At 37.1% G+C, this 16,400-nt stretch overlaps 1 protein-coding gene across 1 annotated transcript; it reads right to left on the reverse strand.

Annotated features, from left to right (window-relative positions):
- Nucleotides 1–573: 573 nt before the first annotated feature.
- maneal (mannosidase endo-alpha like) lies at nucleotides 574–15,321 on the reverse strand. Its single transcript, XM_051137537.1, has 4 exons — nucleotides 14,158–15,321; nucleotides 13,887–13,996; nucleotides 5,047–5,123; nucleotides 574–2,120 (listed from the first exon to the last, which is right to left on the reverse strand). Exons 1-4 carry the CDS (start codon nucleotides 14,660–14,662, stop codon nucleotides 1,484–1,486), a joined length of 1,329 nt encoding a protein of 442 aa, XP_050993494.1. The 5' UTR covers nucleotides 14,663–15,321; the 3' UTR covers nucleotides 574–1,483.
- Nucleotides 15,322–16,400: the final 1,079 nt, after the last annotated feature.

Here is a 16,400-nt window from a genome sequence, read left to right on the forward strand (position 1 = left end):
ATAGAAGTGTCTTTTTTCTTCTCTGGGTATTTAGTATGGTGCTGATTGTGTTATGTGTGGTGTAATTTGTACTCTGGTAATGCATCATCGTTGAAGTGCCTGTTCTGTTTTAAGTGTTGCTTTGTGTGAGGCTGATATTCATAGACTGCTGTAACAGCACAGGCTAACATTAGCTCAACATGAAGCAAGATGCAGCCAAAATCTGTCCACATACAGTTTGATTAATTACAGTGCTGTGATCGTTATGCTCAACATCATTCATCATACATGACAACACCGTCCTCTAGTTGTAAAATGTCAATGTTGTGCTAGAGGGGTAAAGTTAATAAAATTCAGATTAGTTTACCTCACATCAATATAAATTAAAGTGTTAATTTAAGAGTATTCTGCATAAAACAATATTGTGTCTTATGAAAAATAAGCATACATGTTTGTGTAACTCATTTATAAAATTCTTATTTGACACTGACTTAAAAGTGACAATTTACGGAAGAATGGTTTTACGCTGGCTTTAGACAGAAATGCATTCTGCTTAGTCTGGTATTCTCTGTAAAATACAGCATTATGGCAAAATAGTTGATTTCCTTTTATTGTTTAATATTAAACATGAGTTACAATATGCATGATTAGGATTTACTGAACATAATAAATCAGTCATTATTCAAACAAACCATATCCACAATCACCAACCATTTTTAAATGTCATCCAAACACACAATAAAAGTACGGTCTTTAAATCTGAGGCCACACTGTTGCTGCTTGCAAAATTAAGACTCAATGCTTAATGTTAAAGGAATAGGTAAAATTGCAAATTCACTCAGCCCCATGTACTTCCAAACCATACTTGGAGAATACAAAAGGAGACATATAGCACAATGTTCACACTTCTCTTCTCCCTACAATGATAGAGAATGAGGATGGATGCTGCTGAGGACTAAAAATGACTCAATAAAACGAGAATAAGATATAAAGATGGTGCAATAGCTTTGTGTTTACAGTGATATCCACTTAAATATGGCCCATCAAGAAATTTGAGCCAGATTTGATGTCAGTGATGGCAAACAGCATCGGTTCTCACGTCTTGGGCTGTTTGTGATATCCCAAGTATGGGATTTTCAGCAAATCACAACTTTTACATTTTGGGCAAGTGTCATTAATTTTTTTTTTAAACATTGTGAAGATTTTTCAAAACATTCTCCTTTTGAGTTCCACAAAATAAATATAGATTTGTAAAGACAAATTATGATCAATTTTTGGGTAAACAATTCTTGTAAATACTTGCAAAAGACAGAAAGTTAAAAGTAAATCGATCGTTTATCAATAGATAGAGTGAGAGAGAAAGAAAATGGTTTGTCCTTGCTAATTAGCTGCCTTTAAAATTTATGCATAAACTGAAAGACAGTAATCGGAAAATTTGATAATGCCAATAACATATAAAACATTCTAAACCCACAACTCCATGGAAAGATGTTAAAAGGTCCAATCACATAAGCCATTGCTCTTTTTCCTTACTAAAATGTTCCGCCCACTTCCTGGTGAGCTCCAGATAGTGGTCTGGCTGATGGGGTTTGTAGTCTAAGTACAGACGGGCCACAGTCTTCTTAGGCACAGCCCTCTCAATCTGAGTTCCTTCATGCCACTCATTAAATGACGTTACAGTGATGATATCAGGCCTTACGGACATCGCTGCCTGCAAAGAGGTCTCGTAATATCGTCCATTCACTCGGTTTCGTGTGTTGTGGTTGTTCCACGGCCGGACGGCGGTGTCCATATAACCAGGTCCAGCGCTAGGCACAAAAAGCAAGTTGTTCTTGTCGCAAAAAGCTTTGACTGCTTTCCAGTTCTGGTGAGATGATCCAAAGGAAAAGCCATTGGAAGCAAAGTAGGTGTACATGCCGTCGAACCCGCCAGCCAGGATTTCCTGCTTGTGGCGCTCCTCCACAATGAGAGCGATGAAGATGCCATCGTAAGGAGTTCCTCTGAGACTGTGAGAGCCTCTAACGGTCAGCAGCTCAGCCCAGGCCTCTGGTGGGGTAAGGTAGGAGTCGTACACATAAAAGAGTGGAAGGATCTTCCCAGTGCTGGACTTGAACCTGTAGAAAGCCCCATGTTTTCCGTATCTGTGAAAAGATTTAAAGAGCGCTGTGTTTATTTGTAATATAATATTATAGTACATTCAATAAATATTTAAATGATTTACGTTTAGATATCTATACATGCAGTTATTGGTTATTATTTATAAAATACTGGTTATGGATTTATAATTACACTACAATAAGACTCAACTTAACAATAACATTTTTTACAGCATTTATAAATCAAAGCATAATGTATTGTTAATTTTTTATTTGCTGTGTGTTCATCAGTGTTTCCGCTGCCATTATATATTCCCCAAACGGCACCCCCTGGCCCCCTTCAAGTTAATTCAAGTTCATTTTATTAAATTGTATTTTTTATATAGCGCCAGATCACAACAGGTTACCTTTTCGTATAGAACAGGTCTATACCTTGTTCTTTTATTACGCAAACTAAATGGTCTTATGTCATTTATCTTATTTACACGATGGCGTGTCTTTCTGTCTCTACATGGACGTGCGAATAAATCAAAATTGGGTGTCACTTAATACAGATTTTGATATGGACCAATGTCTGTGAATATTAAAACACAAAAAGACTGTGTAGATATGAATCCTGCGTGTTCCGCTTGGCTCTGTATGTATGAACGGCGGAAACACGGTTTTGTTTACAACACAAATACTGAAGCACACGTGAGGTTCGTGGTGATCTTCGGCCTCTGCGTCGACATGAACGCATTTATATTGATGTGAGGTATGACGACATGAACACATGAACTTCATCTCCAGAGCTGCTGTGAGAGTCTTTTCATGTGAATTTTACCATTTCATTTGAGAAAACTAGCATCATATCATAGTGTATACACACAAAAACTTCACCGCAACCTGCCGAAATAAAAGTACAGTGTAACAGAAATATATTACTCTAGTACTATTTTTGTACAGTATGATATATGTCTTTTTATATATTTCTATTAATGGTCAATTTAAATAAAACAATTAAATTACAAAAAATAATTTTATTACAACCAGCTTAACCACTTTAAAAAAAATCTACAATTATTATCAAAACTTTTTGAACAGAATATTCACACAAATGTTCTTCAGTGCATTAATTTTGACAGTAAACCTCTGTTAGCCAAAAAATAAAAGGGTTTAATTTTCATTTGATTAAAAATAAATAAATGTTTAATGCCTTTTATTTGATTATCAAAAACAACAATTTCTGGGGGAAAAAAAAGAGAAAAAGACTGCAGGGAAAATTACAATTTTCTCAAACCTCATGTTGTTCCAAACCGGTTAGAGCTGCAAAACGATTAGTCACGATTAATCTATTCAAAATTAAAGTTTATGTTTGCATTCTATATGTGTGTGTACTGTGTATTTTGTGTATATTTATTAGGTATATATAAATACACACATTTTATTTTTTTTTACAATATTTGTATGTATTGGATGTATTTGTATAGAAACACTTGTATATAATTTCTATTAAATATAAATATTTTATATATAAATCTAACATTTTTCCTTAATATACACATGTGTGTGTATTTATATATACATAATACATATGTGACCAAGGACCACAAAACCAGTCACAAAACCAGTGTCAATTTTTTGAAATTGAGCTTTATACATCATCTGAAAGCTTAATAAATAAGCTTTCCATCGATGTATGGTTTGTTAGGATAGGACAATATTTGGCAGAGATACAACTATTTCAGTATATGGAATCTGAGGGTGCAAAAAAAAAAATCAAAATATTGAGAAAATCGCCTTTAAGGTTGTCCAAATTAAGTTCTTTGCAATGCATATTACTAATCAAAAATTAAGTTTTGATATACTTGCAGTAGGAAATTTACAAAATATCTTCATGGAACGTGATCTTTACTTAATTTCCTAATGATTTTTGGCATAAAAGAAAAATTTATAATTTTGACCTATACAATGTATTTTTGGCTATTGCTACAAATATACCCCAGCGACTTAAGACTGGTTTTGTGGTCCAGGGTCACATATATACAGTACACACACATATAATATGCAAACATAAACTTTTATTTTGAATGGATTCACTGTTTTGCAGCTCTAAAACTGGCATACAACTGACTTCCAATGTGTGGACAAACAAAACAAAATAAAACAAAACTTCATACAGGTCTGGAATTGCACAAGGAGTAGATGACAGAAGCTTCATTTTTGGGTAAACTATCCTTCTAATCTTAGTTAAAGATTTACTAATAAATTATTTAAAAAAAAAACAAAACAAAAGTTGCATCTATCAATAGTAAATGTGAACTAATAAAGAACAGCTGTATTTTTTCATAACATTAACACAGATAAATAAACGCTCTAACAAATGTATTGTTTATTCTTAGTTAATGCTAACTTTAACCAAAATACTTCATAATACAGTGTTATAAAAGCATTTTGTGCTTTCTGTTACGTGTCCTTGTTCTGAAGGCTAGCCTCTCACAGCAGAACAGATGACTGTATTACCTGATACTCAGACCATGTAAACCTACACTTTACTCGGTTTTACATAATGACTTTCCTTCCAAGGCATTCCTGTTGCTAGAGAACAATACAAGCACAAATACGTTTATGATATGTTTGCTAAAAAATGACTCAGCATGTTGCAGTCAGAAAATTGTTACAGTGTTATAGATTTACACACTGCAGCCATTGTTCTCTTGAACCTGAGTGAGCTAGCTGCAATACCATCAGGTCATGTTATACATTCTGTTTCATGAATGATTAATGGAAAAAAGACCTCTATTTTTAAAACACCACTCTCTTTTCTGTTCACCAGGCTGGATTGAATTTCACCCCAACTCCTGAGTTCAAAGCAACCCAGCTCATCATGTTGGAGAAGGGCTAGACTTTCAGGTTTGCAGACAGGATCGCTCTGATCTTTAGTTTTGGAGTGGTGCAGGAGTTATGAAGGTATTGAGGAGGTGCAACCTACTTGTCAATGATGTATTTGATGTTGTCATGCACACTGAGATCCGTCCGGCCTTTGTAGGGCTGCAGGTGAAACGCAACCTGTAAAAAATTAGAGGTAATGAAGTAAGGAATAAAACCATTATACTAGCCACTTTTTAAATCATGTATCATTCAAACACACAATATAGTCAAAACAAAAATTATTTAAACACCAGATTTAATTTTTGACACTTTCTTACCAGTGACTGCAGGACACTACCATTCATTTATGAAAGTGAGGATAGCAAAATAAACTGTGACATAGTGGACCAACAATGAAAAAAAAAAAACTGGGACCAAAATTATGCAGATATTTTGACCTGACCTGTTTTGCTTAAGTGTTTTTTTTTCTTTAATTGCTAATGTGACCACCAATGACCGAGCAAAATGAAGCATTGCTTGGTAATTGGTCAACAAAGTATTGATAGTTGTGTAAATATTGTTATACTAACAGTTGTCTGAATTTTTGGTTGACTGTAATCCATTACATACCTCTCTATCAAAGTTATCTGACATTATCAAGATGAATTGAATAAATTTTGGTTTGACTGTACATCTGTCTGTGTATTCCTCCTCAAAACGACCATATTTTCTCCCTCAACTTCAAAAATCATTTCAAAATCATCCTACATCGCTGCAGAAGTACTGACCCAGTCTTTGCAAAGAATGCAAAGAATATCAAACACGCTTAACAAAAAAGATAAAACAGTGATATAGGACAATTTTGAGGTTGAGGGAGAAAATCAGAATTTTTTGACATACCCTAACTGTCATGAGCTAAAATACACAGAGTTCAGGGAGAATAAGACAAGACTAGCGTTTGAAATTAAAATGTATATAAATTGTATTATTTTTATGAAAGTAACCAATCGTTTCGCTAGATAAGACATTGTCTGGGATAATTTACAACCGCATTTGGGATTGTCTGAAGCCGCATTTAAGCTGCATTTCGGAAGTTCAGAATCGGGGCACCACATCTGTCCATTATATGGAGAAAAATCCTGAAATGTTTTCCTCAAAAAACATAATTTCTTTACAACTGAAGACAGAAAGACATGAACATCTTGGATGACAAGTGCGTGAGTACATTATATGTAAATTTTTGTTTTGGAAATGGACTTCTCCTCAAAATGAGGAGTAAAATCACTATTAACCATGACTTTTGCCTAAAAAACTCCTAATTTTCTGCTTATTAGTAAGTTAGTTGTTAAGTTTAGCTCTGAGGTAAGATTAAGGGATCTAAAATATGGTCATCAAGAAAAAGGCATTAATACATGCTTTAAAAGTACTATCAAACAGCCAATATGCTAGTATCGTCAGTATGCATGCTAAAAAGCAATGAGAATAGTGAGACTTGCTCCCTAAACGTGTTACGCTATTTTTTTCTACAACAGTTCTCAAGTTCACAATGAACTGGAGGTGAAGATTATCTGTGAATAACTACTTCATTACCCATGTATCAGACATCCTGAACATTTTGCTGTATTCTGCTGCAACACCTTTGTAAGGTGGTTGACAGATGACTTTCTCAAAGTCCCAGAAACATGGTAACTTAAGGCACAGACGTGTCATGTTGAATACTCAGAAGAGACAGACCCTCTCCACTTCAGTGACAGCGACATGCACATGACTGATTGAACTGCAAAGCCCTCAGGGCCTCGAAAAAGAAAAGCCAAGCACAAACACCCACCATTTTTCCACACCGCCAATCTAGAAGGTCTTCATAAATTGTTTCCATGGCAACCTGCATTTAGCGACGCAGCTCTGTCTTTTATGGACAGTCTGAGATCAGACACTTTGGACATGAACATCCACACTACAACAGTCTTTTGAGAAGGAGGTTGCTGATAATACAAATTACAGGGGCTCAACACCCTTAAAGTTCCATTGTCCCTCCATTTGACTTGTAATGGTAGAGTCATTGTAGAAAGAGAGGATGGAAAGAAAAAAAGGCCTCTGGTCATGTTCCTTGTTACAACTCACAAAGATGACAAACTCATAAAATGCAAGAAAACAAAAAAAAAAAAAAAAAAAAAAACCTGATGGACCCATTACTGTATTTACCATAATTTGTTCACTCACAGACTATTCACTACACAGTGAATACTACACTATTGTAACGTGGACGCTGAGGCGGTGTTAGAATCCAGTTGCAGAAGTTTATTGAAAACAACAGCAAACATACACGATGAAACGGGCAGAGGGTCAGTAACCGGAAAATCAGTCCAAAACATAAACGTAATCCAAACAGCAGAGTGAAAACACAGGCAGTGGGTCGAATACCGAGAAGACAGTCCAATACAGCAACCAAATCCGACAGGGTAATCCGTAAACTCAAGAACCAGAAACAAAGCAAGACAGCAACAGGTAATCCAACAGAGTAATTGACAACGCTCGGTAAGGCAGGTTCAACTGGCAATACTTCGCAAATTCAAGAGCACATGGTCAGTCTTTATATAGTGCCAAACAGGAAGTAGCAGTAGAAGCAGCAGAGGGAGCGTGCAGGCAGTTCTAGGGTGAAGGCTCCCTCTGCTGGCTTGGCGTTACAACTATATATCTTTTTTTCTTTAGTTTTAAAACAACAAAGAGATTTGAGTCGGATATGGCAAAAATCTGGTTGGTGATGCCGGTCTCAACTAAGTCTCTTTCTCTGCTTGCTCATTATTCATGCTATATGACAGAGGAACATGTTCAGTTGAATTGTGAGTTTGACACATTTTTGCAAATCAGAAGTATCAATTCCCTGCTGAAATCTCTTATGCACTGCCATCTGACAGGCATGTACAAAAGGTCTCTTTAAAAAATATGTTTTAAACATGAAATGCAAATAAGATTAACATTTTTACTTAATGAAAAAACATGCAGTGCTTTGATGGTTGGAAAGATTTGAACATACTCAAAAAACTCAAGTACTATTAAATCCTGTTTCGTTTCAATGGCTGAATGCGTGTGTACAGAACAAGGCATGGCCTTGAGCGTGGTTATAAAGATACAGCGGTTGTTGTATAAGCACTGGCATGACGTCAGTGCACTCACTCAGACTATAAGGTTTGCTGTGCCCTTGTGACACCAAGATAAAGCTGAAATGTCAAAGAACAATTGTAAATCAATGTTACAAAGTGGGTTGGTTAAGAAAGTAGACTGTACAGACAGTCTCTTTCAAAAAGGCAAATAGAACAAAAATAAATCAAACTAGCTGTCAGCTCACACCTCAACTCAAACATGACATTCATAAAACATGGACAGGTTTTTTTAAGGCTTTCTGGAAGGCAATGTGTCAATGCCACATCAAATGACCATTGGGGTGCCTCAGGGTTCAGTAGTTGGCCCCTTACATTTCTCAATACATTATACAACACATTAGACTTGATCATACATGTGCACCATCTTCACAACCTCACAGTCACAGCATTTATCTATGCCAGCCTTTCTGTCATCTCAGCCAGGATGATGCAACAACACCAGCTCAGTCTTGCAAAAACAAAACTGGGCTCAACAACACCTAATTTTCCTGTTTGCTGGAATTCCAGATTTAATATTTTGTTACAATGGAGGTAATAACCTGCTTTCAAGTTCAATGATCAAGTTACAATACAATTATGTTTGCTGTTAAGCAGATTGGTAGCACTGAAAATCGAACATATCTGCAGTAAGAGTCTTACATATAAAGAGTGTCATGAATCCAGTCTATGGTCTTCAGTCTGCCTGCCACCAGAGGTCGCCTGTACATCTCACTGACTCTCACATTACACAGACTGTTGCACTACACCCCAGACTACATTTCTTATGCTCCACTTCACCCATTACACACACAACTGCAGCCAGTCACGCACAGTATAAATACAGGGTCCCAACTATCTATCATTTGCCAAGTATTGTACCACGTTTAGCACTCTCCTACTGTTAGCAACATAACGAGTTATTTTCTTAGTTCCCTAGTCAAGTCTGGTCTTGTTTCTTAGTGTTTGATCCGTGTCTTGATCCTAGCCTAGTTATCTCATCTTGTCTGCCTTCAGCCTGCCCTGGATTTCTAGCCCGTTGTGGATTAACCTTTTCGGACCCTGTTCACTCCTCGACTGTTCTACAGACTGTCTGTTTGGATTTCCCGTTTTCCTCGCCCCCTGGATTACGTTTGCCACAGATCGACCCTCGCCTGCCCTGGATTACTCTTCTGTCTTGCCCTGTTTGTATCTGTTTGCTGGTGTCGACCCTGCCTGTTTATGACCATGTCTTTGTCTAAGAATAAAAGCTTGCGTATGGATCCGCCCGCTTCCAGTTTTGTTCGCTCCGTAACAACGAGCACTACTTTTTAAAACTATTATTTAAACTGAATGTATCCCATTTGAACTGCACCAATGCTACCATAATAAAAAAGATCAAGATTTTGCTGTTTCTAACAAACATAATATGCTAAATAAAAACAACAATTTTTATGTTTATTTTTTTCATTAAGAAATCTATTAGCAATAAAAAAAATGAATAATGCATCTGGTAAATGATGACTTTAAAGGTTGTCAAAATGATCTTTACTTTCAGTATAGCTCAAGAGTAAAGGATGGAATACAGCAGTGAAAACCTATCTACTCCAACAGCTAACTGGTTCACACGGACAGTGCCAGCAGTCATGGAAATGTGTGAAATTGCACCAGTAAGACTGAAAACAAAAGTGAAACGAAAGCAATTTATTCTGCCAAAAAAACAAGTGTAGAGCTATGCTAGCTAGAGCTACAGAGCTGTCCGGTTCAGACATAGTTTTGGGTTTTTGGCCGCCTCCAATGGAATAGTCACTGCTGCGTATGGAAGACTCTGTTAACAAGGCCTAGAGGCGGTAGCCATCCATATGGGTTATTTAGATATTTTCAGTGTCGTACCATAAATACTCTTGCAAACAACTGGTGGTGCACAACAGAGTCTTGGAGAGAAGGAAATCTTTACATAAGAGCTTTTACTCATCTCAGTGCTTGTTGTCTTTAATTTTCTCTGAATTGAATTTAATCTTGTTCCATTAAGCCAAGAAATTTTAAATGTGACATATCATGAAAATCAGACTTTTTCTGTGTTCAAGTGCTATAAGCGGGTCCCCGGTGCATCTACCAACCTAGAAAACTAGAAAAAGAACAACCCAGTAAATTGTGAAAAATTAGCTGCTCAAATTTTGCTCTCCCGTGACGTAGAAAGAGGATCTATAATTATAATATTACTGCCCTTTAATGGCAGCGCCATTGTGTTTTTGCAAGCAACAGCAGAATACCAGTTCTAATGCCATGGTGAAAGTTCGAGCAAACTGTTCTGTCATTGGCTGCACACACGAGCACAGAACACTATTTAGAGTCCCAACCTCAGAGGAGACAAGAGAACAGTGGATTTATTGATTTATTTACTGTATATTACGCTGCTGACATTCAGATCTAATATAAACGTGATTTCTTATCCAGCTGTTTATCTTCACAGACATAACTGACTGTTTTTGTAACTCATGAGTGTTTTTAACATAATCTTGAATGTATTTGACAGTTTAATAAGACATGAAAGAAAACTACTCACATGCCATGTGATAGCTGCTTTCTGTGTGCGTGCTTCGGATGTGTGCGGTTAGAAAACCGTGTATCAGAAAATTACACTAATATGGTTTAAAATGTATGATTTCAGTGATAATCAAAACCAAACATACGTTTTTTATTTTGTTTTTTTTTGGCCGAGTATCTGAGGTATGAGCTGTGAAGGCACTGAAAAGGGGATGGGAAGCAGTAGCTTATTTGCATTTAAAGAGACGTGCATGAAGCGTTGCATGAGCATGTTTCTGCTTCCATTCAAAATAGCCATTTTCAAAATGATATAATAAATTATATGTGTGGTATTTTGAGCTGAAACTTCACAGACACATTCTGGGGACACCTGAGACTTATATTACGCATTATAAATAAGGGCATAATAGGGCTCCTTTACAGACTAAAATTAGTGTTGGTAATGGGTAACTAAAAAGTAAATATTTTACCCAATCTAGCTCAAACTGTGTGAGAAAAACTGCATCATGAGTTGTAGCTAATGACAACGAAAGTACTGAAATGTCCAGAACCATGCGGAGACATACTGGCCTCCAAGCTTACCGCTAGAATGAATGTGCAGCTACAAGTGGAGTGCAAATTAACTAAAACATGGTTTGTCCAAAAACGTAAACTGTGTTAATTAGCAAGACACTCGTCTTTAGGGACACATTATTTAAAACAAAAGCTTACAAATAAAAAAGGACCTCAACAAAAGGATGTACAATGGCATCTTGGATTGTAGAAGAGCTCAGTGTGGTTGCAAGAATTGTCATCATTTACAAACATAAAGCCCAGACTCCAACACTATCAATTCTGCTGGGAAACGAAGCACATGCAGTGAATAGATGTGCTTCATTCCATCCTACTGCCCAAGCAGCCACTGGGAGCATTCATGAATGAGTACAAATGACTGGTATTGCATTCTCTTTCCAAACTAATTCAAATATTTTGTTCAAAGATTGTGCAATCACTCTGCAATACAGCCCCTTGTGTATTCCAAGACTCAAAACTACATCTCCGCCACAGAACGCTATGCTTTGTTTACCCAAAAGAGAACAGTTAAACAAGTTAAGGCGTTTGGGAAACAGCACAGCATTTTGCACCTTACCTTACTGATAAAGAACATACAGATAAAGCTGTTTAAAAACTAAAAGTCCAAATGTTACGGCTAAAACTCACACACTGACAACATGACAGTAATCACAGGCATGGTGTAATAGACTTGCATCTCTAGACACCAGGGGATTCTGGGCTTATAAAACATGATGGACAAAGAGGCCTGGTAACAGCTCTGAGCCTGAGCTCCTCTCATCACACAGAAATGGTGAAAACAGCTATAGGCAGTAAACACAGAGACTTATGCAACCACTAGTGAGCTCAAGAAATTATAATCAGTGGCTCATCCACAAAAGCACAAACAATTCAGCTGCTGCAACAAAACTAAAAACCTTTTTTAATGCCTATCTCCTTTTTTTTTTTTTTTTAGTTATATTTTTGGGCTTTTTTGTGCCTTTAATGGACAGGACAGTAGAGAGATGACAGGAAAGTACTGGGAAGAGAGAGGGGAACAGGGCTATTGGCGCCAGCACCTACCTACTATTTTTAGTTGAGTTTTTATAGGTATATTTCTGATCATATGTAAAATCATGTTGACTTTCTTTATAAGGAAACTGATAAGACACAAAAAAAATATAACAAAGCTTATCTCCTGACATTTGATGTCAAATGGGTGTTGTAATGTGAAATTGCTTTATAAGAAGTCTTTATAAGAAGTCCTATAACATAGCCTATATAGTTTTATAAAACAGCTACTTCCGGTCCTTGGTTCTGATTGGTTGAGCCGTGTTCAAAGCTGTTGTAAATTACACTACAAACATACACCTTAGTTTACATTTGTGTGTTGCTTGCCAACCACTTTGTTGCCACTGTTTCTGAGGAACTACATTGTTTGTAGGAAGAATAATGTTTTTATTTATATCATTACACTCATTTGCTATACTTTGCTTCGCATTGTGCCTAACAATGCCCCTTAGCTGTTATAAATTCACCGGGTCTTCACTGGGGCTTATTGCTTTATTTTAACATGGAAATCATGGTTACCGTTCAAGGAGAATACCTTTAGAATAATGAGCACTGACTTTAAGGTATTAGCTTAGTCACTATTATAAATTGTCAGAAATTACATATGCACATAAATATATGCTCAGATATACCTTCACTCACAGGAAAAATAAACAACAACAACAACGTGCAAAAGGGTATATTTAGGGGTGCAACAGCTTGTCACTGTGGCATCTTAAAGGGATATCTTTGTATCTAAAGGTTTCTAAAACATTCCCATATGGATACTACTCTTAAGCAGGGGTTTACAAACCCCTGGGGGACTGTGAGGGACCTACAGTGGGTTTGTGAGTTGCTGAAAAGTATTAATCATTAAAATAAACGAATGATCAACAAATGTTCATTTATACACAGGCATACTGTGTTTTCAGAGCAGCATGATTTACAGTAAATGCTACTCTGACAAACTCATCTTTGCAAGTGCTGTGACTTTAATAAGCATTTGAGAACACAATGTGTGCTCTGTTCACTTATTTACATTCACAAATAATCACCAACTTGACTGACGTTTACAGAATTTCACCACAATTCCACCAAAATAAAAGCCTGAGGATCTGACATGTTAAAGCTTGAGAGTGTAAGGACTAGGAAGTGTGGAACTTGATGAAAATATGTATTGTCCCTTGTTGGTTTGTGTTTGTAAAGAGTGAAGCCAAGTGTAAACAAACTTAAAAGTAACTGTTTACATTAGTAGTAGAGTCTTTGTTTTTAGTGTTTGAATTTCCCAACAGTAACAATATGAAACATATCCTATAATATAGTGTACGCAAGTAAGCAATGTTATGTTATACAAATAAACAACATAAACACTCACATTACTTACTCTGTTTACTTGTATTTAATGTGACATTAACCAATATCAGAGAACTGGTGTTAAGCGATTGAATTAACTTTTACAGCATTTTTTATTTTTATTTTTTTTACATCTAAAGGGTTCACAAATTATGTGGGAACCCCTACTCTAAGGTACTATATACCTTTTAAGAGTAGATAAGATACAGAGTTGTCCTTTTAAAGGTGCTGCCTGGGTGACAAGCTGCTGTACCCCTAAAGGTACATATTTTGCATATTCATTATATCAGATACATCAGAATAAAACTTTAAAAACAAAGTGTTTGTGTAAGCAGACAGGTTTTATGGATCTCTCACCAGTTACCTTGATACTGTGTCTATGGGCAGCGTCCATTACAGCTGGCACTAGATCCTCTGTGGGTTTGCCATGTTCGTCTGCCACACCAGGAGGGTACCAGGACAGGACCACCACACCTGGCATCAAAAGTGAAATACATTGCTCTATAGGCAACATTCTGTCTCTTTCAAGGTTTTTAATGATAAACGACCATCTACATTGCACTAGAATATCCAAAGAAACATAAATATAATAAATGACAAGCACAATTCATCAAATTGTATCTTGGCCGTAAAACCTGCAGCTGCAGCTTCGATTTGCGCCATGTGGGATTCAATGACATCTGGATCTCTGGAGCTGTAGGGTCCCAGTTCGGGGTAATAACTGGACGCAATGTCATCTGGAGGATTGTGTCGTCCTTTTGGGTGACTGGCAGCTATTTTGGGGTCCCAGTGTGGTACCAGTACATGGTCCCAGTGTATATAACTACTGTCCATCTGTGGCGAGCCGTACCATAAATAATAGAAGATGTGAATGTCATAGAATATGCTGTGGTCGGGACCAGAGTTGGAGAACACTATCTTGGTGTCACTGCCCCCACCACCATTCTGACCCGCAGATTCAGCTACGTGATTGGGTCTCTGGTCCATTCGCTCTCCAACCAAAGGCATCAACTCCATTCCAGGAGCAAGATCCGAGAAGCCATCAGTGGGTTTGAGGGTTCGTAGGCCCATCATAGTACCAAAAATGAACAAGGTGAACAACAAAAGAGCCACACACGCTTTCCTGCGTAACCTGTTCATGGTCGCTGTCCGTGGTGCTGCAAACGGCAGTTCAGATAGAGGTCAGTATGATCGAGGCCTCCAAAAGTGGGTTGTTAAATGCTTGTGTTCCATTTCCAGTTCCAGATTGCCCTCTATCAGACTTGCATTTGGCACTCTGGATCGGTCGCTTAGTCCTTGTCAGGAAGCCATTATCTTTATTACATTAGCAAATGCAAAGATTTGAACAAAGAAGCTTTGATGAAGCTTTCTGAACACGCAACGAAGATATTAAACTGACAAACCAGCCCGCATTATTTATCACGGCATATTCATAGCCTCACAGAGCATGCTATATTTCTAACTCAACAGTGCATAGATTTGTTTTTGTTAAGCCGGCTGAATTCGACGGAAAAGCGTCCATGCAATCATGCATTTATCACATGCACCAGTACATCCGTCTCCATCGCTTCATTTGTGCTGCTTCCCACTTGCAAACTAAACGCCGTCTTCTCTCTCGTGTTCTCCCACGCGTGGACCTTTATTCTAATCCTTTTGCGCAGTGTAAAACACTTTCACATCAGATGCACTGGCTTTGTGAAAGCATCGGCTGATTTCTGTGCTTCTGTCGCCAGTGTGCTCATGATAAATCATCTCTTGTTACTGGAAGGTGGAGTCTCGTGGGTTTGTCACCATGCACGCATGCTCAAACAAGGACACTGGCTGTGTTCGCAATTGAGTGATGTTGGCTTGGCTGCATACTAAACAGTATATACTGAATGCTGCATACTAATCTTTTTTTGTAGCATGTACAAAAATGCATATTATGCAATGATATGCATTTCAGTCAGTACTATGTCATACTTTTGTAATCTCATAATGTTTATTCTAGCTAGTCTCTAATAAATATGGTTATTTTGGCTTTTCAAAAAACGCAATATAAAGTGAAAACGTTTGGCAGTTAAAAAAAAAAATGCGCCTGGTATTTCTTCCAGAACATTCATCAAAATGGAAAAAACATTTCAAACATTGCATGATGACCATACATTTTTACACTGGTGCTAACCAGATCAGTTTTAACCATTCCTTTAATCGTGTGAAATTAGAAACACGTCGGCCTGATCAGTGAGTTTTATAATCATTAGAATTATAGATAGGGTGACCCTTTTTCTTTTTTACCAGGCATATCCTAGTTTTAGTCCTTTAAAAGGTCCAGGCGGGATTTATAAATTGCCATATTGTCCGGGATTTGACTTTGTTTTTTGTTTTTTTTTATTGGCATGCTTTTTGGGTGGTTCTACATTCTATCCCGCTGCCCAAGGCCAGTGTTTTCATTTTTGAAAAGCAAAATATGGACACACTATTTATAGAATCTATAACTACCACAGTACTCTATACAATCTATATTTCTGATCGATTTTTAAATAATTGTAAAATGGTTGAATTTCTTGTTTTTATTGTTGTGAATATTTTTATGATTAACGGTAATTCCTTTTATATGTAAAGCACTTTGACTTACCATTGTGTATGGAATGTGCTATATAAAAACATTTTGCCTTGTCTTGATGTCTGAACTCCTCCCCGGCGCCCACAACCCTGCCCCTATATGTAAAATCTCCGCCCCTCATCCACAGCCCCGCCCCACGCAGCCAAACTCACATAAATTACAGCACATCTACAGTAGTGCAGAATCATATATGTTGTCATCAGGCTTAAATCAACAACTAATGCAGACTCATCCATCATCCCAATAATTCACAGTTTATGAGAGATTCTCAGT

Source organism: Labeo rohita, chromosome 19 (assembly GCF_022985175.1).
Source record: "Labeo rohita strain BAU-BD-2019 chromosome 19, IGBB_LRoh.1.0, whole genome shotgun sequence".
NCBI classification, from domain to species: Eukaryota; Metazoa; Chordata; class Actinopteri; order Cypriniformes; family Cyprinidae; genus Labeo; species Labeo rohita.

Bases quoted from the DNA above. Each gene is read 5' to 3' on its own strand.
- maneal (XM_051137537.1), bottom strand. From the start codon at position 14,662: ATGAACAGGTTACGCAGGAAAGCGTGTGTGGCTCTTTTGTTGTTCACC. The intron at 13,997-14,157 runs GTTTTACGGCCA...TTTTGATGCCAG, and splicing joins AATCGAAGCTGCAGCTGCAG to GTGTGGTGGTCCTGTCCTGG. The intron at 5,124-13,886 runs GTAACTGGTGAG...AATTTTTTACAG, and splicing joins CCCATAGACACAGTATCAAG to GTTGCGTTTCACCTGCAGCC.